Below are 23,366 nucleotides of genomic sequence, written 5' to 3'. Positions count from 1 at the left end.
TACACAGCCTTTCTATCTGGAAATGACAACGGCATATCGAACTTTCACATTTTTCTAGCGGAAGTCGGAAAATCAGGAAACTCGAAGGACGTGGAAATGAAAGCAAGCGTATCGCGAAGCTAAACACGAGCGACCGTGTTTCTCGTGTTATTTTTTCTTTTTTCGCTGAATGTTTGTCAAACAACAAGCGGATTTAAAAGAGTGTCCTCGAATCTCGTGGATGTTAATGCACATCCTCGTCACCGATCAAAAAACAGCTCTGTGCTTCTCTCTGGCTCGTGTCCTTTTATTTCATAGCGTCGAAATTAATTAGATTTTTTCGAAAACCAAGTTTTCCACGAACTAATTTTATTCCACGTCTCCGATCTATCTCTTCGGGTAAAATCATCTTCTTGCCGGTTGTATCGCGACTAGTGAGACACCCGATATAAAAATGGACCACGAGAAAGACCACGGTCGTCGTCTGATATACCGATGGAATCCAGTTTGGGAAAATGGAGTTGGTAAACGTCGGGTTCGCCGTTTAATTATAGAGCGAGCAATTGCTCCGTTGGCTGCACGATAAATCACGCGAGGAAACAAATACGTATCACGATTCATAAAAGTCCGGGAGATTATGGCTGAAGTAGGCGAGAACGTGTATGCAGCCGGCAAATAAGAGTTTCTAGACGTCGCCGTTTGATCTTATCGTTTGCCGCATAGATCGGTCTGCATTCACCTTGCGTTTATCACCACGTAAACACCAGACGATACATTAATGTGCATAAACGAGTGGGCAATTTCTCTTTCAGTCGTTTCCCAGGCGCCGCAATCAACGATATCTCGCTCGCGTGCCATGGCAAAAAATTCTAAAAGCTCCTCGTCGCCGAGGAATCAACCACAAGGCCAATGATCGCAGTCACGTGAGACCAAAATACGATCTTTTATGCAACACGTACCAGCTCGAGTGACAGGATATGTACTTACGTAAGGCTACTTTCACAAATTAGACGACCTCTTCCCGTGGCTTTATACAGTCGACCGCTCATAACTGTTTGAACACTTTCGAATTACTGTGAATACGCGATCAAAAAATTGCTACAGCGTCTTCGTTTAACGCGATTTCAAAATTGCTTAAAAACACTCTGTACGCGTGCATGTGACACTAGGATGGGATAGAAATTTCGTTCCGCTAAAACCTTTCTTGACATTTATCCAAAAGCGAGTCAATTTCTTAATCCGACAGAATTTGTATAATTACGTTGAACACTTAATAACGAGGATCTGTAATAATTGTTTTATAAAAGCTAATACAAATAATAGTAAGAAATAAGATCGATCGAAGGACTAAATTAGGTCCGGGGACGGAATTTGGACCCGTTGAGATATTGGAGGCGCGGAAACATATTGTCAATGGTAATCTGAACATACAAAACGAACAAGAGCAGATTTAATTCAGTCGTGACTCGCGAATATACTGACTTTTACTATATACAAATGAACTAAACTACATTCTGATTCTACAAGAAGGTAGCAGTGCTTCTAGTTATTAATTTGCGAAAATGACGAAAATGTGGGCATTTTCGAGAATCACGAACGACAGCATAGACGTAAAATACTTCAGCACAGATTAATTTAATAGCCGCGTCGCTCCGAGGCAAGTTAAACCACGCTTTTGTATACAAGCAAGTAATTTTTGACGTTCCCTGGAACGGAAATCATCAACAGCTTCTCTAATTTGTGAAACGTCGAGTGCCAGGGAAACGCATTATGCGTGTGAAAAACTCCGCTCTAGTCGTTCACAGACACTTGAATTCTCAGTTGGAAAGTTTTCGAAGCACGATATTAAACGAACGAGAATATCTCTCGCGTTCACTTTTGGTATTCAGAGGTACGAAGCGTTAAAATCATTTTACTACGCGATAAGGAAAGCGTGAATGGTAAAGTTGATACCGAAGATCCACTTACCGGCCACTTGATCCTCCGTGAGTCCATATTCAGACTGAAAAGGAAAAAAACACACAGGGTAAGTTAAATTAGAGGGTCGTCAAAGTAGTTTACGATCCGCTGGCGTTTACGTTTGATGGTAATTGAATGATTAACACGGTTTAAACTTCAGCGTAATGTCCCATCAAAACTTAATATGTACCGGTGGCTGCCGCGATCGCATGTTGTACTTCTGTTTGCAGAATGATGCCAATTCCAGTCGAAGTATCATTAATTTAATCAAATTAACGGTGGGATAGCTTCCTCGGCGGTAATTGCCGTATTGGCTTATTAATTTTTTCTCGAATCGCAGTGCGTAACGAGATCGGATTATAGAATACCATTTGATTCGTCAAAATGACAATTAACTGTTTAAAAGTATCAATCGAGAACCGTCGAATGGAATACAGGAAATTTCACATTCTAAGTATCATCGTACGTAAGGCAATTATCAATAGGCTGTGTCAAATATAATATTAGAAATTTCATATTTCAAATGTCATCAAAAAGTAGTTCTATCCTTCTTATCTTGTTTTCTTTTTTGTGATAAAATCACATTTTGAAAGAATTACGTTAAAAAATGGCTGTCTTCTCTCACAAAGTCGGAATAAGGTGGTTCTCGTGACTTGAAAGTGGTCTGCTGTTTTTCTCGTCTCAAACCACTTTCATGGCTATTTTTTTCGTCCATAGTCTCCTTTCTTGATGACTTCTCCTTATGCTAGAAGGGATATCTTATATGCCCTGGTATCTTATAAATAAAATAACCTATAAGAAAGAAGTGATCTAAATATGAAATATTCCATAATTAGATTACTACTGGGTATCTACGATATATTTGGAATAAATATTTCACTCGTCAATTATCACGCGCAAGTAAATATATCAGCAACAAGAAAATACACAAATAAGTGTGATAAAATAGTAACAAATACGAAAAAACACAAAGAATATACCGTTGAAAGATTTCGCACAGGAACAAAGTAAAACGATGCTGCCACATCAACGTACGATCGACTTATGAAACACAACGTGTGCCGTACTAAAACGAATGAGTGACATAGCCGCTTATAGCCGCTTGAAAGATATTCATCTGTCAGATTTAAAAAGATAGCCCCATTCCATGTTAAGTGCACTATTCCATATTAGAAAAACTACCCCACATTTAGTCATTTTCCTCTAATGAAAGTATCTCATAGCTATAAAGCCAGCCAACAATTTTCGGTTCTTATACAGCGACTATAGTTCAAGTGGTTACGTTGCTTTTAAGCGAATGTTCGATCAAGTAAACATTGATAGGGGTAGGTATAATTCGCACAATTAACAATCCTGTCCTAACTAACGGCTTGATCTGCAGTAATACCATGCTGCTGGCTTATCCGCCTTCTACAGACAACTGTGCTCCGACATTGTTAAATCAGCATTAATAGACAGCAGATTAAGGAACATATGCCGTTAACACGATTAGAGGGACATTGACTTAGCAGCAATTCTGCGAACCGCTATCAGCATCCGCGCGTTCATTCTGGTGTAAGTGACTTTGCCAACGTAAGGCCGTTTATGCCCCAAATACATCTTGACAGAGACTAACGGGCTCGCTGAACAGAATAGTCGAGAGAAATATTTCTTTGCTTGCGTATATTCTTTCAATCGTTTTCCTTCGCATCGTACTTTATTCGAATCTAAACGACTTACAATTAGAATTACATTTATCAAAATATATTAAACGTATAAAAATGAATTATTCTATTGATTTACATTTACGATTAAAAACGATTAAAAATTAAAAAGAGAGCAATTGCAAAAAAAAAAAAAATGTAAAACGAGTATACATTGCTGAAAACAATTAGATGATAGTCTTCCGTGTCACTTTGACTTTTATAACAGTTTCTCGAATCTGTGCATGCTTCGTTTGTCTCTCCTTAATCCCGTCCCTAAGGGATTGCATTTGGACTGTGTATCTCGACAAGAAAGATCGACCGCAGTCTCATTTGAGAAATAACGCGAGTACTTAAGCAGATGAAAATGTTCGACGCGATTGCTACGTGCTGAATATAATCGCTTTACGATGCGCTCGAAGCAGAAATCCCCCGACGCTTGCGGTTGCTACGGTCGTCTTAGAAATGGTTTCCACGAACCGAACGCTAATGAAGCACGCTATAAGCAGTATGGGTCAGTTAAGCTCGGTTGTAAGTTAGCTACCGAGTGATCTATAGCTACAGTCGAATCGACGATGTTGCAATTTTCACCGAAATAAACGGTTATATTCGAAATATCCCATACAGTTTTGCCAGACAAAGTAAGATCAGCTGCTCGTTCTGTTGCGCGACATATGGTTTCGCATTAATTGAGAATTCCAGAACGAACAGGTTGTCTATTCGGTATTCTGGAAACGTTCAGCGATGTCACTTCGAAATGACTTTCACGGATTACGTCCCTGGATACCCTCGGTAATCGTAAGCACTGTGGGACAGGAGAATCTGTCGAATGGACCCGTCTTAGCCGAAAGCTCTTGCTTCGATGCTTCGAAGCTCTTTCGAAGCAAATAGAGTCGGAATTCAACTGGGTCACGTCCTTTTTCAACAGTTCCGAGAGCGGTTCGCATAAACTCGCGAAAAGTCAGCTGGATTTTACGAGTGAACGTGCCTGCATTTATATATTTACCCGACTCCTTTGAATTCTGTGCCGCCGACTCAAACACGCGGCTAATAGATAACAGTTCGACAGATGCGATTTAATACCGACAAAGATAATGCGTGCCGAATGCTATAGTTGCGACGTATCAAAAGTACATTGAACGTATCAAAAGCAAATTCAAGTATACGATCGATCAGAATAATTTTTTAACCTTGTTGCATTATTTTCATCATTTTCAATGTCGAACAAAAAAGCTCGAACAAAATGTGATATTATTAAATGTGATAATAAGTTATTCCTTTCCTGAAAACTGAACATTAATTGCGTGCTTGAGCGATGAAGTTGAGAAATTTGCAAGAAGTGGAGCGAATCTTTGATTTCTGAGAGCTTCGTTATTAATATGTATTACTACCCGTTCCAATTCCGTGTTAAAGATTTTCTTAGAATATTAATAGTTCTTTCCTTTCGTTAAAATGAAAGCAAGATCGAAGCATAATAAATCGCAGGGTCGAAAGCGTAGTTCGAATGCAATCGTTACTCACGCTTATTTGTCGAATCTGACCATCTATAGTACTCGTCAATCTTCGCAGTTTTCCATAAGCTGTCGTGTACTTTTCCTCCGCGTCTGCCATATCGAGGACTATCACGTGCACTAATTTCACCGATTAACACGATTGCAACTGGCTCTGTACAAGGCACTCTCTTAAATTTACATTTGTCCCCGACAGTGGAGGTGTTCTGTGAACGATGTTTCGTTTTTTCAGATTCTCTAAAGAAACTGTTTAATTTCACTGGAGCCTTTTAAAATAAGGAGCGCGGAAACAAAGCCTCGCCCAAGCTTTTTCTCGTCGCACGAATAAATTTCCGTCTCTCGTTGCGAAGAGGCTGCCACGCGTCAATCGAACTAGCGCGACTACAGGACCGAACACAAATAATATTTATGGACTAGCGAGCGGTAACGTCACCGCTTGTTGGTGCCGCCGGATCCTTCGTCTCGTCTCGAATTCATTCTGATTCTCCCCTCCCGAACGCCATGTCACGTGCAGTCCTACGCGAACTTAATTCACACCGCGGTCAATTTTTCAATACGCGTCCGTGATAAATCATATTCCGAATCGCAAACGAGTGGAGCAGAGTCAAAGACCTCAAGCTGACCATTCGTGTCAGCTCGAACGAACCACAAAACTGATACTCGTAACTATCTATTGTCGCATTATTCGAGTTAGGGCAGAGTGCGAGCTTTTCGACAACCTTCGGCTGTTTTTAACTTGTCAGTGGACTCCGACCATTGGTTGGCAGTTCTTTCCTTGTTTACTTCGCACTCCATCCTTTTTTCTCCTTCGTCCTGTTTCGTCGTTAATGGCAAGTTGCTCGCGTTGGTGGCACAGTCTGGCAAACGACGCGCGTTCCCGAAAACACGATTGTCGAAAATGGGGAAGGATGTATGCTCGTTCGTCGTCGCGAAGGCGAGTACCTTTACGCGCCACTCGCTTTACACCTGTTCACGATTGCTCGACTAAAAGGACTCTCTAGTAACGCCGGTTGCCAATAGTAAGGCACGCCTAGTCTACTGAATCAACAATGATTTAAACGGACATCGACTGCAATTACGGAGATGGCGGCAAATATTTTGCAGGATCTAACTTTGGACGATGTTGGTCTTGCATAATCGGACTGTTACAGCGTTTCGTTTGCCAATGAGAATCAAGTTTCTTGAACTCAAAATAATGCCTACCTATTATACACAAACGTAATCGATATTTCGTTAATATGGTATATGTCTTTCTCAAGGAAAGTATAGTTTCTCGAGGGAGAAGGTGAAAGTGTCTGATACTATTCCTGGATTGTCGCGACGAAAAATCACGGACACCCTGACCCGCTTTGTCGCACGTGTGAATCTCTTAAAATGCACGGTTATTTTTACGGACGTTCCGTATTGATACAAACACTGGCGCCCCGCGTTTGAAAATAACGATACACGAAGGCAATTTAGATAATGGAAAACTCGTTCCGCGTTCTATTCGATCGTATCTCTTGCGTCAATGAATTAACCTTTGCTTGCGACACGCGCGGATGTTAAATGACCACCTATTTCTCAATTCTATCTGCTTATAAATAAATGAAGATCCACATCCAAGATACGATAGCGTGATAGAAATACAGCTTTTTCCACGCGTTTTTCTTCTACGACCCGTGCTACCATCTAATGGAGGAGGAAGGTCTGTCTAGATCAGACGCGTCTAGTAGACAACAGTCTGTTTCTACTGCGCGCTGTCTAGTCGGTATTAGAGTAAAATAGAGGCGTGTCTGGCTACGACTGCCCGTTTCTACCGCAGCTGACGCTTGCAACTAAACGCTCCGGAGAGAAATTATTCTTACTCACCAGATTTATGGTGACGATAAGGTCGTACTGCTGCCTCTGGCCCTTCTTTTTATTCTTGCCGGTCTTCACGGAAGCTGCTTTCGGCGTAACCTTAACCTGTCCCTTTTGAGCAGAGGGTTTCTGAGCTGGTTTCGCTGCAACTTTCGCACCAGGCGCCACCTTCTGCCCGGCTGTCAATGGCGCTTTCTGACCTGTCGAGCCCTTTTGATTCACATGGCCTACTCCATCTGCTGGTTTGTTGCGAGCCTATTATCGGAAATAAAACACCACTGTTAGATCTCTTGACTATCGATAACAAAGATACTTCTATTGGACGTGTGCCGCGCTTTTCTTCCCACTTAAACGTATCGATGGAATTTCGAGGATAATCAAAGCGCAGCATCGTTCGAATTGTTCTGCTCGGACGTACCGAACGGGAATTAAATTATCGGGAAGCGAGGTCACGCTGAAATTCATCTTCTTTTTTTCTCGCTTTGCTCCGCGACTTTTAAACGAATGTTATTACGTGCTTATATAATTCCTCCTCCGGGTTTAATTACTCGGACGTGTGAACAACTCCCGCATCGACCTTCAACTGGACTGCAACGAGAGCAATCGCGAGAATATTCTGTGGTGAATATTCTCTTGCTGAAACAGGCGATATAATTAGAAGGATCAAAATTCTGTAGAGCATCGGCTCGAGGGACAGTCTCGAAGACGGTCGTTGGCAATTGCGTTTACTCGCGGGGAAACACTTGGTGAATTTACGAGCTCCGCCAGGACGCAGGCAAAATGAACATTAGGAATTGCAAAATAACGGTTGTTTATCGAGCACACAGTTCGCTGTTATAGCCAAAAGCGAAACTGGGCCATCGCTGTTCACGAATCTCTTTTGTCCCGTTCACAAACTTATCTCTGATGCCCTTCACCTCTCTATCTACCTTTCCGATCTGTCTATACAAAAATATGCAGACTGCTCGATCAGCCTGAATTTTTATGCGTTTACTGAAAAATCTCTTTTCGAGACGAAACTTCTCGCGAGATGCAATCGATGCAACTTGCATATATATCAAAGTCGAAGTATATAGAACGTCTTTCGTATCACAGATCGAGCAAACCGTGATTCGTAATTATCGCAACCTTTTGTCCACATTTTACAATTAGTCGTTTAATCTGGGAACAAATCTGTCTCTCTGTCTTTCGGTGAAATGATTTAATCGAAAAAAGGTTTTCCGATACGTTCGGACAGAGATAGTTGTGGCACAGAGGTGGAAAATACGGGCGACGGCTAACGAGAAACCAGCTCTGGAATAATCGAGGAGTCTGCAATTCTCTCTGATCCGAATAAAAATTCGTTTTTTCCCGGCGAGATAAAAATCTAAAGTCTCAGGATGAACAATATCCTTAATTACCGGCAAAGAATTCGACTAAGCGTCGAGTCAACGTTTCGGGGTCGAGGTACATCCCATGCCATTGTTCTCGGATCTCTGCTAATGACACGCAATAGAACGATCCATGGTACTTTCCGAGATTTCGATCATCGGCGCCAACCAGTCCCGCCTTTAGTTTCTTGCCCGCTTTTCCACTGGGAATTAATTACCTGAATTCGTTTATCCGTTTGATCGCAACATCTCAATAGGAATCCATTCCTTTTGTTCCTGTTTTACGCCGTCGAATAAAGATTGCCGGCGTAACAATCGAGCCAGCAACGATTGATAAACACGTACACAGACAGAAACGATCGCCGATGGTACAATCTCGTTTGAAAAACCTTCGGGGAGACATTGCAAGAGCGACAGATCGAAAACGGAGCGAATCTGTAAATCGAATATCGTCGTTATCGCGGAATAAACGGATAACAGAAGCCTGCAAACTGCCCCTTCGTTCCTGTGACGAACAATCGAGCAGATTCGAATCTCTGGAACCAAGTCGGATTCCGATGGCGCGGATGTCCGCCGGGAGAAAATAAATCGAGTTAGTTGATACAAACTGCCGATCGAGCTACACGTAATGCCCCATCGAGGCCAAGAGGAAGAACCTTGGTCACGTTAAAAGGAAGGCGAAAAAAATCTGGGCTACACGATCATTCAGAATGGAAGGTTGAAAAACCAAAGCTGAAATAAAAATAAATGTAGAAGATTCGCCGAAGAATTCAGATATTTTTTAATAGATCGAAGAATGTGAACGATCCATAGGGACCACTTAACGAAATGAAAGGCTTAACGCAAGTTCGTCGACCGTTCGCCCAATTACTCGGCAAGGTAGGCTCAGGTATAAATATAGAGCGACTCTCAATTGGTATTGGACATTCTAAAAATATCGCCAGTTTATTCAAATAATAATTCAGTGGAGAGATGGCATGCCCTGCGTGGGTGGGACTGACAAGATAATTATAGCGTTTGCCGTCTACCGCGTTCTTACGAAAAGCACTATATCACTGGCGAGGGCAGACCGAAAAAACGCAGTAAGAACTGCACTTTGCTACCGTTTACCATACTCGACGTGAAATAATAAAGTTCTTCTCTACGTTACGATGCGTCAGGTTACACTGTTACGCAATCTTTACTACATGCTGCTATACGTCGACGAAGAACGATAATAAATATCATTGGCTGCTGAATGAATTGTACCATGAATTTTAACGAGAGGAATTTTAATCATCTTCCGGTCGATAGCTCAACGTAGGTCGGATACAATTTCGTTTACTGGCCAATTTCGTTCGATCGCATAAGGCGCCAGTATCGGATAATTCTTTCGAGGAATAATTCCATGAATTCACGAGGTCTCGAGGATATTAAATTTCTTAGTAACCAGTAAAAAGAATCGGCGATATATTGCGTTGGACGATGTGGTGGTTGAATGGAAAGCAGTAGTATCATAGTCTGGAATGTTTTGAAATAGCAGCACCCCCACTTCTTTGCACTGGCTGCCGCTGTGTTCTCGGCCGCCTCCTCGCAACACGTTTGCGGTCTACGAAAATTTTATTGCTTTTTCCCTCAAACTTTTTGGCAGGCCTTCACCAACCATATAGAAAACAATCGTATAACTGTGATTTAAATAATATTTCTTGCGTTATAGATCGCGTATCCTACATTCTATCGCACGTAATAAATTTTTTAGCGGAAACGCTTTAACGCAAATAACACCGATAACCATGTTTTTGATCTCAGGCTGTCTCGAGTAGTTCCATTTGATCAGAACGAATGAAATATTTTTCCTCATAGACGCGCGTAGTAATTTTCACGTACAAGAACGTGCAGATGATGGACATACGATCGAACGCTTTAGGGTGAATGATAGATGGCCTTGAAATTAGCGGTGATTTCAATCATGTTACTTAACCGTTTACACGGTGAATCGTAGGTAGCATTATAGCAGTGAGAATTGGCGTCGTCTGTCTGCGCTGTGAGAAGCTGTGAATTTCGATAGTTCGCAGGAAGGGATGAGAGAAATTCTTCACCTCCCCTACCATGCGTTCTAGCTGAGCTTATAAAAGATATCCAGTGCGGATAAACCATTAGTGTGGAAGAACGAAGGGACACACGCATCGTGTTCAGTTTGCTTGAAACCGTCGAAGATGGTTAGTCAATTTGTTAATTAAGTGGAGGAGAAACGAAATCGCGGAACTTAGTGACGTTTGTTGCATTGGCACGCATTGATCGAAGGATTCTGTATCGAAACGGCAGAAAATCGAGCAGTTTGGCGCAACGCCAGCGATTCTATGATCGATTTTCCATATCGGAAGTAATTGACAGACAGAGAATTAAATTTGCAACGAGAAACTCTATCAAAATTCGTTCGATCGGCCTGCCGTTTCTGAAGTGAATAGGATCCAGTTAACGAAAAGTGCTTCTCTCGTGTATCATCAACAGTGAAATTGTATCGAAACGTTATTTCTTCTTTGTTTCAGGATGACGAACAGCTGAAAAGTAAGTAAAACCAAGCAGGCGAACCTTCTCGGCCATAACTGGCGAAAATGAAGTGGAACGGAATTCCGCTCGCACAAATAGACACTGCGCATACAGCGCCGGCATTTCGTTAAATCCCAGACGCGTCAACAAGTATGGTTTATTCGACGAAAGAAGGTCGAGAATGTTTAAGATTTAGGTCGCAGCTGGTCTGTATTTTACATTGGCGAGGCATCGGGACTTCAAAGGACCATTTCCCCTTCCAGTGTACGGTTGTTCATTAAGATTTGTCGCTTCAACGTGGCCAGACCGGATTACGAACCTCTGCCAAATCGAATCGATTTATCGCGGCGACGACCGAACAACACCGTAGTCCATACGCGAGAATTTCTTAAAAATGTTACACCTCCTGTCTTCTCGTTTCCGCCCACGCTTTTTCCCTCGTTCTATCCACAGAGTTTCGGAACGCGTCACGGTACTACGTGGCGCTCTGATTGCGCAATCCAACTCTGTATCGCGAAATAAACCGCTGATTTACTTGGCCTCGTTATTTTAATATACGCCGTTGGCATACCGTGTAAATAAATACAGCTAAGTCAATAGAGGCACCGATGCCTTTCGATTACGCGTCCAGAATCTTTCAGGAGATATGAAAGATGCCTGAAATTTTGTTCTCCACTCCTGCATTCAACATATAGTTGCTTACGGATATAACATTCGTATAATACGAACATTCGTAGAAACCTCTGATGAATTACATTACGCGTGTTATACGAAATACATTGAAATTACAGATCAAACAGAGTTTAAAAGCTAGAAGATATTTGCTACAAATATATATATATATATATATATTTCAAATTACAAAAGTATATAAACGATAAATTACCATTATATCAATAAGGGAAAATATTCAACGAAATTAATTTGTACACTTAATTTCCTACGATAATCGTATGAATACTTTCAGCTACTGTACGCTAACAAGATAACAGCGAAATAAACGATAAGCGATACAGAAGCAGTGATTCGTTATATTTTACAGTGCTCAGGAGAGCCTTCTCCATGTTCGATTCAACGAAGTCTGGTCGGATCGAGAAAGAAAAAGTAAGAACAATCCTCAACACCCTAGGGCACACTTTCGATGATCACGAGCTCGAGGTGCTACTCAAACAAGAAGACGAAGAAGGTACTTATATATATCGCGATTTTACGAATTTTTACGTAACGGGCATTTGGGACGCAGCAGAAGTTCCGATTCTATTGCATTTTTCGCGAGTTTCATAGCAATTTTTGGAACGACATTGGTACTCCGCGGATCGATGCCTTCGTTCGACCGAACGGGGCCAAATAATTCATGATATAATGGCTGAGAAAACGGGGAAACACGTGTGTAGGTAACGAAAGCTAAGTGACGCGAACGCGTGGAAACTTTTCCCAGGGCTCGCCAGTTTCGTTATTTGTTTCACGCAGCGTTTAAGTTTTGCTAATCCATTTTAATGGCACTGCCTATACCCTAGCCCCTATTTCTGTGTCGTCGTTTCTAGATGATTGCTTGACGTTATGGACTCGTACAAGAGCGAAATAATCGAAAGAGACTACCTGGCGATAATTTCCTCTTTTATCAGCAGGCTTATTCAAACGGCGGATATCATACGTTGATATCTACGTTAAGATTTCTTTTGACTAGTTTTTCAAAAGGAAGAATGGTCCCTTTCAGGATTTCTACGGAGATATCTTCCGCCAAGTCTCGTCGTAGGCTCCTTTTTACAGCAAAAAAGAATTGGGTCGAGGCGGAGCTTCCTCCTTCAGCCTACTTTTTCGTATTTCGCTATTCGCGTATATATCGAGTCACCGCCGGAACACATCAGACAGTGCGTCCCTCAAAGAATTCTTATCCACGCGTGCATATCCGAGAGAAGATTCAAAGAGCCGACTAACTTAAAAGTAGTGGCCAGCCTTTTGGTCTGGCATTTGGAAACGGATTACACCCTCGCTGGGAAGTAGTAAGACGCTTATAGAACAACAAAGTAGAGCTGAGAAGTTGTTAGGAAATTGTTAAAAGCTCTACGAATTATTATCTTGGTGGGAACTTCAGATCGTAAAGAATCTATACCGTTGGCTTGCAAGAAGAGTAAACTATTTAAAAACTCGTTCATTTTGTTGTATCTATAAAAATTAACCTCCGAGTGATACGATTATTGGCACGATGAGTATGTTTCGAACGTGGCAAAGTGTCCAAGGCGTTGCTCAATGATTGTAATGAACAAAGTTGCACGTCTTTTATCAACCGATCGTGTCATCAACAGATGTAAGTTTTTATTCGAAATCACGATATGCTGATTAAAAGCCTATCAGTAGTCTCAATTGCCAACGAGCAAACTCTTGCAAACAAGCAATTAAAAAAGAAGTATTCGCAAATTGAATCGTTGCACGAGGACTTACGTTAATTGCATCTCGTGCAAATAGAACTTGGCCAGTTCCCTCCCGGTTGCCACCACGATACAAGCAAAAGTTGCCGAAGAAAGCCGCGATCGAACTATTCCAGCCACCGTGTTTGCCTCTACAACGTTCGGGCGAAGTATACTTAACCGTAACGTCGATCTGTGACACCAAGTCGCCCGAAAGGAATTACTTTAAGCTCGTCGAATTGCCTCGGAAATAGAGACAATGCTCGTGGCTGACATCGCATCCTTTATCCTAGCTTTATCAGCACGCATTATTATGCAGATATCGTTCGCTCTGTACGATTGTACGTCGATGTCGACTCCAAATACTCTGTTTATGCTAGATGTTAGGGGCTTCGACCGAATGATTTATGGTACACGTGGAATAATTATTGTTCTTAAGAGATAGAAATTTAGTGATTTCGAATGTCAGATGCTATTTATAATTAAACTGGGAATTATACAAATTTTAGTGTCGAATCGACAAAGGGAATTAAACTTAGAGATTCGTTTTATGCATTGAGAGTTGTGACTTTTTATTCGTGGTAGGTTTTCAGATATTCCAAAAGATTTGTTTACAACCTCGAGCCTCGACAGCTACTTTCCCATAGCCAGTTCTCGTAGATGAAAGTTAAAAGGCGGTGAATATTCTTATCCGTAGTATGAATTTGCGAAATTTGATCAGAATCAGCGTGTCATAATTAAACGATATCCTCTGTTGGCAGTGATTCATCGAATTTCAACTTTCATTCCAGTGTTTCTACGTATTTTTTCAATAGCTAGTAGTTCGTCATAAAACTCGGACGAAGGCAACCAACGATCGCCACATGCAGCTCGAACGCTGCGGAAGGTTCCATGAAAGTTCTATGAAATGAAAGTTGCTCGAACTCCCGTTAACCCCCATAACAAAAGAGACCGCCGCTCCCTTTTCTCTAAATCCACTCCCACGAACTTAGTCGATCGATGAGAATTATATTTCGATGACCGATATAAATTTGAAATTTATTCCCGGCAAGCGTTTGGAAGGCTACCAAGTATATCGTCTCGGATATTTTTCCATCGATGAAAAAGCGACCGCGAAACGGAATCGGAAAGGAGGCCGAGAGAAGCTTGTTTACACCGTCGATGAATCGCCTCGAAGGAGAGAACAGTATCTGGAGATGGATTTTTTTTTTAATCGTGGCCTGGGTTGGGCTTTCAGGCAGCGGAAAATTAGATTTCGACTCCTTCTATCGGGTGGCTTGCCACTTCCAAGAGGAGGACGACGAGGCCCTGCAGAAGGAGTTAAAAGAGGCTTTCAGGCTTTACGACAAGGAGGGTAACGGTTACATTCCAACGAGCTCTCTCAGGGAGATCCTCGCAGCTCTGGATGATCAGATAACACCTGATCAAATGGACGGCATGATCGCTGAAATAGATACCGACGGCTCTGGCACAGTTGACTTTGATGGTGAGTATCACGTTTCCTCAAATTATCCTATTCTGTCGTTCGCGTGCCCCTTGATACAAGAAATGTTACATCGCGAGACAAAACACTGCAACCGCTACTTGTTTCATGCAATCGAACAACTTGAAAAAGTTAGATAAGAACTATCCTGTTGGCTTAGGCAATTTTTCTATCAAAATTCTATCGAAGTTAAGGGAATTACTATCGCAGCAACGATTTCCAAATAATAGCACCATTAGGAGATTTAATACGGAGAAGTGATTACCAAATTTGTAAAATTGTTAACCATAGAATGTTTTAATTACACATGATACTTCTTTTTACGAAAAGAATCTGCCAGTGTGATACGAAAAATGGTTACGATATTGGCAACATGAACTTTTCGACTAGCTTCTCCTATCTATGGAGCTCGTTACGAAGGCTTGCACGAGGGCTTGATTAAACCTTGAACGTCTTAATACCAACGTTCCAAAGCTTCTTTCAAAAAACTCCAAGGAGGCCGTATAAAGGATCAAGGATACGACCTACTTGCTTTCCAGGAGAAGCATTTTCTTGGCGCTGTGACGAAATGAAAAGGACTACCTCGCAATAATATTTCGGCTTATCCCGCGTCAGTCGACGATACGAACCTTTACCGGAAATAAGATTTGTAAAGAGGTATCAGCTGAACATGATTTCTCTCCCTTTCATCGAACCAACGTTCTTGATCATCCCTGCTGCGTAATTAATTTCTTCGATTATACCGAAAGAAATGCGTAATGGAAAGGCATCCGTCAATTTTAAAAGAAAAAGAACATTCTTTAATTTTCGATGTTTTTAATGTTACCGTAAAGTAATTCTGTCGACGTTCAATTCAAATTGAACGCAGTTAGTATTTTTTATTTTTTAGTTACTTCCAGTGGCCTCATAGCATAAAATATGAAGAGTAGAATCGCATGGAAATATTTATGACCGAGGTATATATCATCGTCAATCTCTACAGCGAAGGAAAACAAATTTTAATGGCAAATGGATTAAAATGGAATTTTTTAATGACCACACACGTAGCATCGTTCGACTACATCGTAGCGTGAAAGCTAATCTTGTTAATTTCTGTGTTGCAGAATTCATGGAGATGATGACCGGCGATTAAGCTGCACCAGAAAATTCGCCATCTCGCGTGAAAGGAACGCCTGCATTTTCTTCCTACGATACTCTCATTAATCGTGGACGAGGAGCTCTCTCTCTCTTGAAATTGAAATTCCACGGGAGAAAGTCGGGTACACATTATTCATTTCGGTCAAAAACGAGCAAGGGATCAACGAGACTTCATCGAACATCATTTTTTTCCTGCGCGTTTGTTCGCTCACAGTGTACCGAAATCATTAAGTATCCGATTAAACGTTGCCTTTACCGACCGCACGAGAAGACCATTTTTATTCCGCTCCAATCGAAAACGGCGAAACGCTATTCGAGTTTGTTTGATACTCAACGTCAAATGATCGACGTAAGTTATAGCAGCACACAAGAATCGGTGAACGGCCATTATTCTTCAGTTCGTATGATGAATGGACATCTGCGAAACCGCGAAACCGATTCTTTTTAAGGTTCAGGGCTCTCTTGCACACTTGAACTAATATTATTAGCGGGATTTTACAACTCATAAATCACTAGTATCGATAGATCTTTTAATATAATAACAATAAGTTTTATAATAAATCGTATGAAATTTTACAACCAGGTTTCACGAGTGACAAATTATCCTATTATTCCACGCGAAATATAAATTTGTAAAATTATAAAGAAAGAAACCTCTAACCTGTGGCTTGTCGATTCGCTAACGTTATTAACTGATAGATTATTGTGCGAGAGAACCCGAGTCACTTAACTTAAACGATCTGACAGAGGCCCTGCTGAAGCTTAATAATGCGCTTGAAAGCACGTCCACTGAAATGACAGCGCCTTTTCGAAGCATAATTCGCGTGTCATAACGTGTCATGGCACGAACAGGCCGTATTTCCAAATTTTAACCAACACCCGTTAGACACTCGTAGCTCGACGCGCCTAATAATTTCCTGTCTCCTTAAAAGCGGCAGACTTGTATGGGATATTCATCAAGGATCTCCGGCGAGCAAATCGCTGAGCGTGCAGGAGGATCGTGTTCGAATTCCGTGAAGGCCACTTATTCGATCAACTCGGGCGTCGACTCGCGGCAAGGTCGAGGTCTCTATACTTTATAGCTTCGCGTTCTGCATATATCAGCCGGACTATCGAGGTTATACAGTATAGGCAATGGATACGATTTCACCGGTGTTTATGATTATCTAGCAGTTCGAACCTTTGGTTTTTCCAGCTTGGAAATTGGTGATGGTAGACTGACCTTTACGGGCTATTCCAAATGAATGATATATGAAAGATGACATTTGCAGTGAGAGAAATTGAAGAGTTCATTGTCAAAAACAAGCCTCGATCCTTTGATCTTTTCTTCGGCTGTGCATGTCATCTGAAATTAAAATATCCAACAATTTCAGTTTTCCATTAAATCGATTCATAAATCATGAAGTTATGAACTTTGCAAAGTCAACAACCTACCGTCATTTCAACTACGTTTCCTTCAAGTGCTGTTATCAGAGTAAATTACGTCGATACGTGTGAACGCTTAAGAAAACATCGATCCCGTATACTTTAAAATAACTATCTTACCAGCAGGAATAACTCTGTTCATTTGACAAAAGCTATTGCGATAGGAAACAACTTTGAAGGTTGTTTTTATAAAACCAGTTAATTTTCATTCGACAATAAGTCAGGATATAGATAGGTTTCACCGTATGTATCGTGTCCTATTTCTGACAACTGGAAAGCGTTACGTAATTGACGAGGATCGTTTTTATTACGAACCACAGTATTATCATAATCCTTGATAGTTTCTCATTAAAAAAGCCAATGTAATAGACATCAAGACAAACCAATGGAAACTGAGGTTACAGACGTCAGAACAGCGAAGATCATCTGGTTTCTTGACAGAGCAATTCTGAACGATCGATCTCGAGATCTGGAAGTCAGAATTGTCTCCAAAAGATTGGGAAAAGCGTGAGAGCGAGGAGTCGAGGATCCGGTGAAAACGTTCAGAAACACCCATTGCCACCCGTCACTCATGCTCCGCTTTCAGCTTTTGCCCCTTCGACTTCCTTCCTTCCATTTTAGTCGGCTCTCTCGTTCCTCTCTCCACACAGGACTCCACCACGGCTCCAGGTCCGGCCCCGGCTGTTTCACCCACTCAAGTTTTGTCCGAGTGTTTGCGAGCGAGACCCGGAAGCCGCTTTCAAAGGATCAATAATTGGGGCCGACTGCAACCGTCCTTGAAAAGCTATAACCTAGCTAGTAGATGATCCGGAGGATTGGTAGGTCGCGTAAAAATATATCGAAGATTCAAAGGAGCGATGCAGATGTATCGACGGGCATCGAAAGTGGTTCAAAACCGAGTCAAATAAGGTGGAGCTACAGTGGAAGTTTGGTTATCCGGATTAATCGTGACACGCGATAATCGAACCCTTTGGGAAGCCGAATAATTTTATTTTCGTACGAGGATAATTTATTTCTATTTTTATTATGAATATTAACCCTCCGTATAGACAACCCACAGAAATTTCATTCCCAAATCTTTGGCTCTGTCTGAGAAACCTTTTTAATATTTCACTGAGAATTGCTTGCACGATTCAGTAAAATCTTGAATTAGTGTACACCCATTTTCTCTGATTTTTTCAAACCCTATAACGGTAAAAGCTTAAACGTGGACATAAACAATTCAGTTTGTGCACATAGGGTTGATATCAAACAGGAATAAAAATGTTTCAACAAAGATATTACAATTTCTTTTGGTTTCTAGTTAATTGATCGTTTCTTTAATGGGTATTCTCCTAAATCAGTTCTTCTAGAGTGAAATTTTGGCCAAGTCGACTGTACTACGTTTGCGTGCATTTTTTCGAGTTTAACAAAAGTTAAAGGCGGTCGTTGAATGCGCTTGCGAACGTTTAAAGTTCACGTGAAAATCGTTTGCAGCGCGTTTTGTTGCGAAAAAGCGCCGAGTCTCGTTACACAGGGCAACAAAAGGAAAAATATAATGTAACCCTGAAGAGCAATTACAATAAGTGCGACCTACATTGTGTTCGTATACCTCGAACGTCGTTACGTTTCTATTTTCAGTGTTTTATGCGACTTTTCCACGTCGCTGCTCGCCGAACGACATGTACTATTCCAACGTGAAAGAACATTTTTGTAGCCACCGTTCACGGGTGAGCAGTCATCGAGGCGTGAAGAGTAGCAGTCGATTAAATCGTATCGATAGATTGACGCGTGTCATCGAGAGTGATGGGCATTCGACATATTCCCGAGGGAACAGCCTCGGTGTACAGCAGGTGCCAACTCACGGCTGTACGTTTGGTTTATCAAAATTACAGAGGAAAGCAACGTTGGAGCAACGTAGAGTGCGTTTCCAGAAACGCGTTTCAATATTTTGGAACACTTAGCGTAATCGTCGAGTATGTCAGATTTACAGTGACTCGTGAAATTATTCTAACAGTTCTAGCAATCTTTTATGAATGTACGTATTATGCGTGTTATACGAAACAGTTTGATATTTCATTAGCGCTATAACGAGATTCGACTATCACGGTTATACTAATTAAGTTTGAAGGCAGTCTGAAAATGTACATATTGTTGAAGTTACAAGAGTACTGCTTGAACTCTGTTCGTTGCTTCATTCATATAAGTGAACACTATAATAATCACGACTCGTGTCTCATAACTGGTTCAATCAAATTTTGAAACACCTTATATAACGCTAAATGATTGTGTATGTATATATCTGTCGTTAGAATGTTCAATGAGGTTGAAGCGATGAGCATTGACAAGAAGCGCGCAAATACCGCGCGACAACGTCGGAGGTAAGTGTAAAGGCTTGTACGAGCAGACGAAGAGAGGAGGGGAATCGAGTGAATAAACATGGGGATTCGTGACCTTGGAACGTGTCACTGCACTTACGATACAGCAACTAGAAGTAGGTGAATGCAATTAATAATTAAGGAATGGCCACGACAACACCGATGACGAGGGTGCAGGCAAGCTATCGATCGTCCTTCTCAACCCGAACCATCCTCAACCCAAACCTACTGCCTTCCCGGCTACGTTCAAAGACTCTTGCCGCCAATTCTTATTGCTTTTATATCCGAGACGACTACTTGTCGAGAAGGGTGCTCCGAACGAGGGACCTAAGATGCCATTCACCCGATTTTCTTCTCTTAATCTACGATGCCGGGGCTTTTTCGGGCCATTTGTTTCCAAAAGAGATCTCTTCCCGCTCTCTCGTGAAAATGGGTTTGTTCGAACGACACCGGCACCCGTATATTTTATCGGTCGAAAGGAATTCGTTGCCCTGCCGGTTTCAGGCTTCACGGAAACGATAGATCGGCCCAGCCGTGGATGAGCCATGAAATGCACCGACAAATATCGATGACACCATCGACGGTATACTCTTCTTCCGCTTTAAGCGGTTTGTCGATATTCTTCTCTCAGTTTCAGCAGCAGGAGTTTCAGATTCCAAATTGCGAGGAGTCGTTTCCCATTCGAAATAGAGAGACCAGGTATCTCGCGAAGATTCGATTCGCGTCGAAAAGCGCAGCCGTGGCACCACGCCCCGTCGCTCGCATTGCAGTCCAGTATTTCCGAGATAAAACGATTCCCGTTTAAATAGCTCGAAGAGGCGCGGTTCGCGTGATTAATATGCAAAGTCGAAAAGAAACGCTACAGGCGGACCGACTCATGACTGAAAGTCGAGGCAAGAATAAATTACGAGCCAAAAGAGCGACTGGGAATGAGAGTAAAAGGCGTTAGTCAAAGACTTACGTCCCCGGTTTCTTTGTTCTCCGAGCTCTCAATTTACTCGAGAACATCGAAAGAGTCTTTCGAGAAAAATTATGTAATTGCTCCGCCATCAGAACAATTGTTTTAAAGTTCGCTCTCGGGGAAGTAGCGAGCGCATATTACGGGATTAACGCGGCGTCTAAATCACGGTGCGTCGCGAATAAGGTCGCGAACATACGGAGCAACGGAACAAATAATGGCACAGCTAATGCCGATGTTCCAAATGCCAATTTCGCCGTTCACTGCTTGCCGTATGTTCACGGCCTAACACACTCCGCGTCGTCGATTCGAGTCGTCCGTATCGAGCAAGGCGACGCAGAGTCTGAGAAGTTGAAACTCGTGTTCGTCGAGAAACATCCAATTCTACTTGCAAATCGAGCGCCTTTGCTCAGTCATGTCGCAATACCGATCGGATTATTCCTCATTTTTCTCCTCTATGTACTTACGTTAACTCCATTTATAAAGATCTCCCGGCGAATTGTGTCAAGAAGAAGAAGAAGAAGAAGAAGGGAAAGAATGAGAAAGTGAAAGAGAAAGAGAGATTAAGAAAGAGAGGGGATGCACGATTAGATCAGTGACCTACGCTAAGGCAGGCGAGTTAGACATGCATGATCTACTGAGTGGTGTTCGGTGAGAAGTATCATATATATACATATACGTAATAAGTATAGAAAGGGTGTGCGTGTGGGCGGCAAGCTTCATTCACCATTCCTGCGTCTCTGTGTGTAGGAGGACAAAACAAACCATCAACATGCATGTACCATACATGACCGTGTACTAAAGTTGGATATTTATCTGGAAAATGTGATTAGAAGGGTCTTTAAACCGTGTCATAGTCCAGCCTAATGTTTACACTGTCCCGTAGTAAAGCGTTCGTTTATAGTCGATTAATCGCGCAACTAGGGTCGACCACGCGTTTGTTCGTCTCGCTCTAAACGTTAATCGGTCCGACGATGATCATGATCGTAGTAATAGAATGTAAACTGGACGGTTTAATCGTCGTGTTCCACGAAATTGGAACACGAGGATCGCGCGCATTCTACGCATCTACGCACGAGCATGTTGTGTCTAGATTCTAAGTGTCTAGCTATTTCCAGCTAAAAGTAATAGCTAGTAATTAACTAATTTCTCAGCTATATGTGGATTATGTCATTTTGGTATGTACCTGGCTCAGGCTTCTAAAGCTACTTGTACTGGCGCTGCGGGCCTGTAAACACAAGTACAGTACAGGTCACCAATCACCACACACTGCAGTTGGAAAAGTACAAATAGAGATATGCTATAGAATATAGATACATAGAATAGTAAGGTGGTTACATATAACACGGAATGGTATAGAGAGTAGAAGAATAAGAGTATGACTGTGACAATTTGCAGAGTTAGGGGTACGCGCGTATACTTTTAGGTCAGTTTGTTGCGTTACACTTAGACAGGGGAAAGAACGTTGTTACGATAAAAATCTTTGGTCCGACGTGCAAGCAGGGAAGATGTCTTTGTGACAGACCTAAACTTTTCAGGATGTCTCATGTAATATACTGAATAATCTGTAATTACAAATTACTGGTGAATTGCTGGTTGCGTCCAAAGAATGATCCCGAGAAAAATTAAATGGTTTCGAAGAAGACACGATCTGGTGTTATTTTTGTAAATGATCACGTAGAAGTCATGTAATAGTCATATAACTAAAATTAAAGCTAATTGCACCAGATTGTGTCTCCTCGAAAGCATTCGATCGTTTTTCCATACATCAAATAATTTAGGAGTAATTTGTAACTATAAATTGAAATAAGAGATTCCATATAAAAGGTATAAAGTTATTTCTCGAAATCGAATCTTCCCTGCTGGTGCAATTACGTGAACTGAGCTCGTGGATATTTGTCAAATTCGTAAACACGGTATCATGGTAGTACAGCGTATTAACAGCAGTGCACACTGAACATATACGACAGCATAGCGTGGGTACTCAGTGTCGAACAATTACGAGGCCAGTTTTCGTGTTTTTCACAGTCATATGTAGGTCGTTTTTCTGTACAATCAAAGCGTTTAGGAGAAGCGAAAAAGATAGTATCTCGTGAAAAAATAGAAAGTAAGTGGTTCGTGTCGATCGTTTGGTGAAACGTGTGCAGATTAAACTTCCCGCGTACTTGCAGCGTTTTCACCACTGCCGCGTTCTCCGCATGAATCTCAAACTTGTGAAAACTGTCGCACGCGTTTCTTCCTGCCAGTTTCCTCGATGTTTACGGGCCAATTAGCTTAATACGTGCCTTGCGACCGATCCCAATTCTGATAATTATACCGTCCTTGATAATAAGTTTTCGACCAAACTCAACAGTATTAATTTAACTTCAAATAACTTTTACGACGTAAAACGTTACGATATGTATATCATATCGCTGTAGTGGCGTGCAAATGTTTTCGATCAGACGGATCTTTCGCTTTATATTCCAAAAGGGGCGCCTAAAAGAATTTTAATTAATATCGAATCAAAGAATACGGCGGATAAAAAAGAACAGTAGAGAATTAAATTTTCTACGAATTTGTCTGTACTTGCTTCGTGGCAACTTACGCTGCGGATATAAATCGCAGATAGTATGCACGTATTTTTCGCCATCAGTTATGAGCAATAGTTTCTCTCGTCTCGGAGAAGGAAAAGCGGAATAAGAAGAAAGGCAACGTTTCGTTGCCGCGACTTACTCGGTTGCTCG

At 41.7% G+C, this 23,366-nt stretch overlaps 2 protein-coding genes across 8 annotated transcripts in view; one reads left to right on the top strand and one right to left on the bottom strand.

The window, feature by feature from the left end:
* LOC100647159 (neo-calmodulin) overlaps window positions 1–23,366 on the bottom strand; it is an 85,909-nt gene that overhangs the window by 10,770 nt on the left and 51,773 nt on the right. For 3 of the 7 annotated variants that reach the window (XM_048411425.1, XM_048411426.1, XM_003400163.4), the window contains 3 exons: window positions 21,827–21,868; window positions 6,983–7,228; window positions 1,948–1,981 (listed from right to left, as the gene is read on the bottom strand). In XM_048411425.1, the coding sequence (XP_048267382.1) occupies window positions 1,948–1,981; window positions 6,983–7,228; window positions 21,827–21,868 (322 nt within the window). Of the gene's footprint in view, window positions 1–1,947; window positions 1,982–5,141; window positions 5,832–6,982; window positions 7,229–21,826; window positions 21,869–23,366 lie in introns of those variants that run through there. The other 4 variants (XM_048411427.1, XM_012315569.3, XM_012315568.3 and 1 more) reach the window with 2 other exon arrangements.
* Window positions 10,407–16,164, top strand: LOC105666404 (troponin C). Its single transcript, XM_012315567.3, has 5 exons — window positions 10,407–10,541; window positions 10,872–10,890; window positions 11,915–12,058; window positions 14,518–14,766; window positions 15,867–16,164. Exons 1-5 carry the CDS (start codon window positions 10,539–10,541, stop codon window positions 15,893–15,895), a joined length of 444 nt encoding a protein of 147 aa, XP_012170957.1. The 5' UTR covers window positions 10,407–10,538; the 3' UTR covers window positions 15,896–16,164.

The sequence above is a fragment of the Bombus terrestris genome, chromosome 13 (genome assembly GCF_910591885.1).
Source record: "Bombus terrestris chromosome 13, iyBomTerr1.2, whole genome shotgun sequence".
Classification (NCBI taxonomy): domain Eukaryota; kingdom Metazoa; phylum Arthropoda; class Insecta; order Hymenoptera; family Apidae; genus Bombus; species Bombus terrestris.
This window is presented reverse-complemented; position numbering and strand designations above follow the sequence as displayed.

What these genes read in the sequence shown, in the direction of transcription:
- LOC105666404 (XM_012315567.3), top strand. An exon ending in CAAACAAGAAGACGAAGAAG is followed by an intron (nt 12,059 to 14,517) that starts GTACTTATATAT and finishes TTGGGCTTTCAG; the next exon opens with GCAGCGGAAAATTAGATTTC. An exon ending in TGGCACAGTTGACTTTGATG is followed by an intron (nt 14,767 to 15,866) that starts GTGAGTATCACG and finishes TCTGTGTTGCAG; the next exon opens with AATTCATGGAGATGATGACC.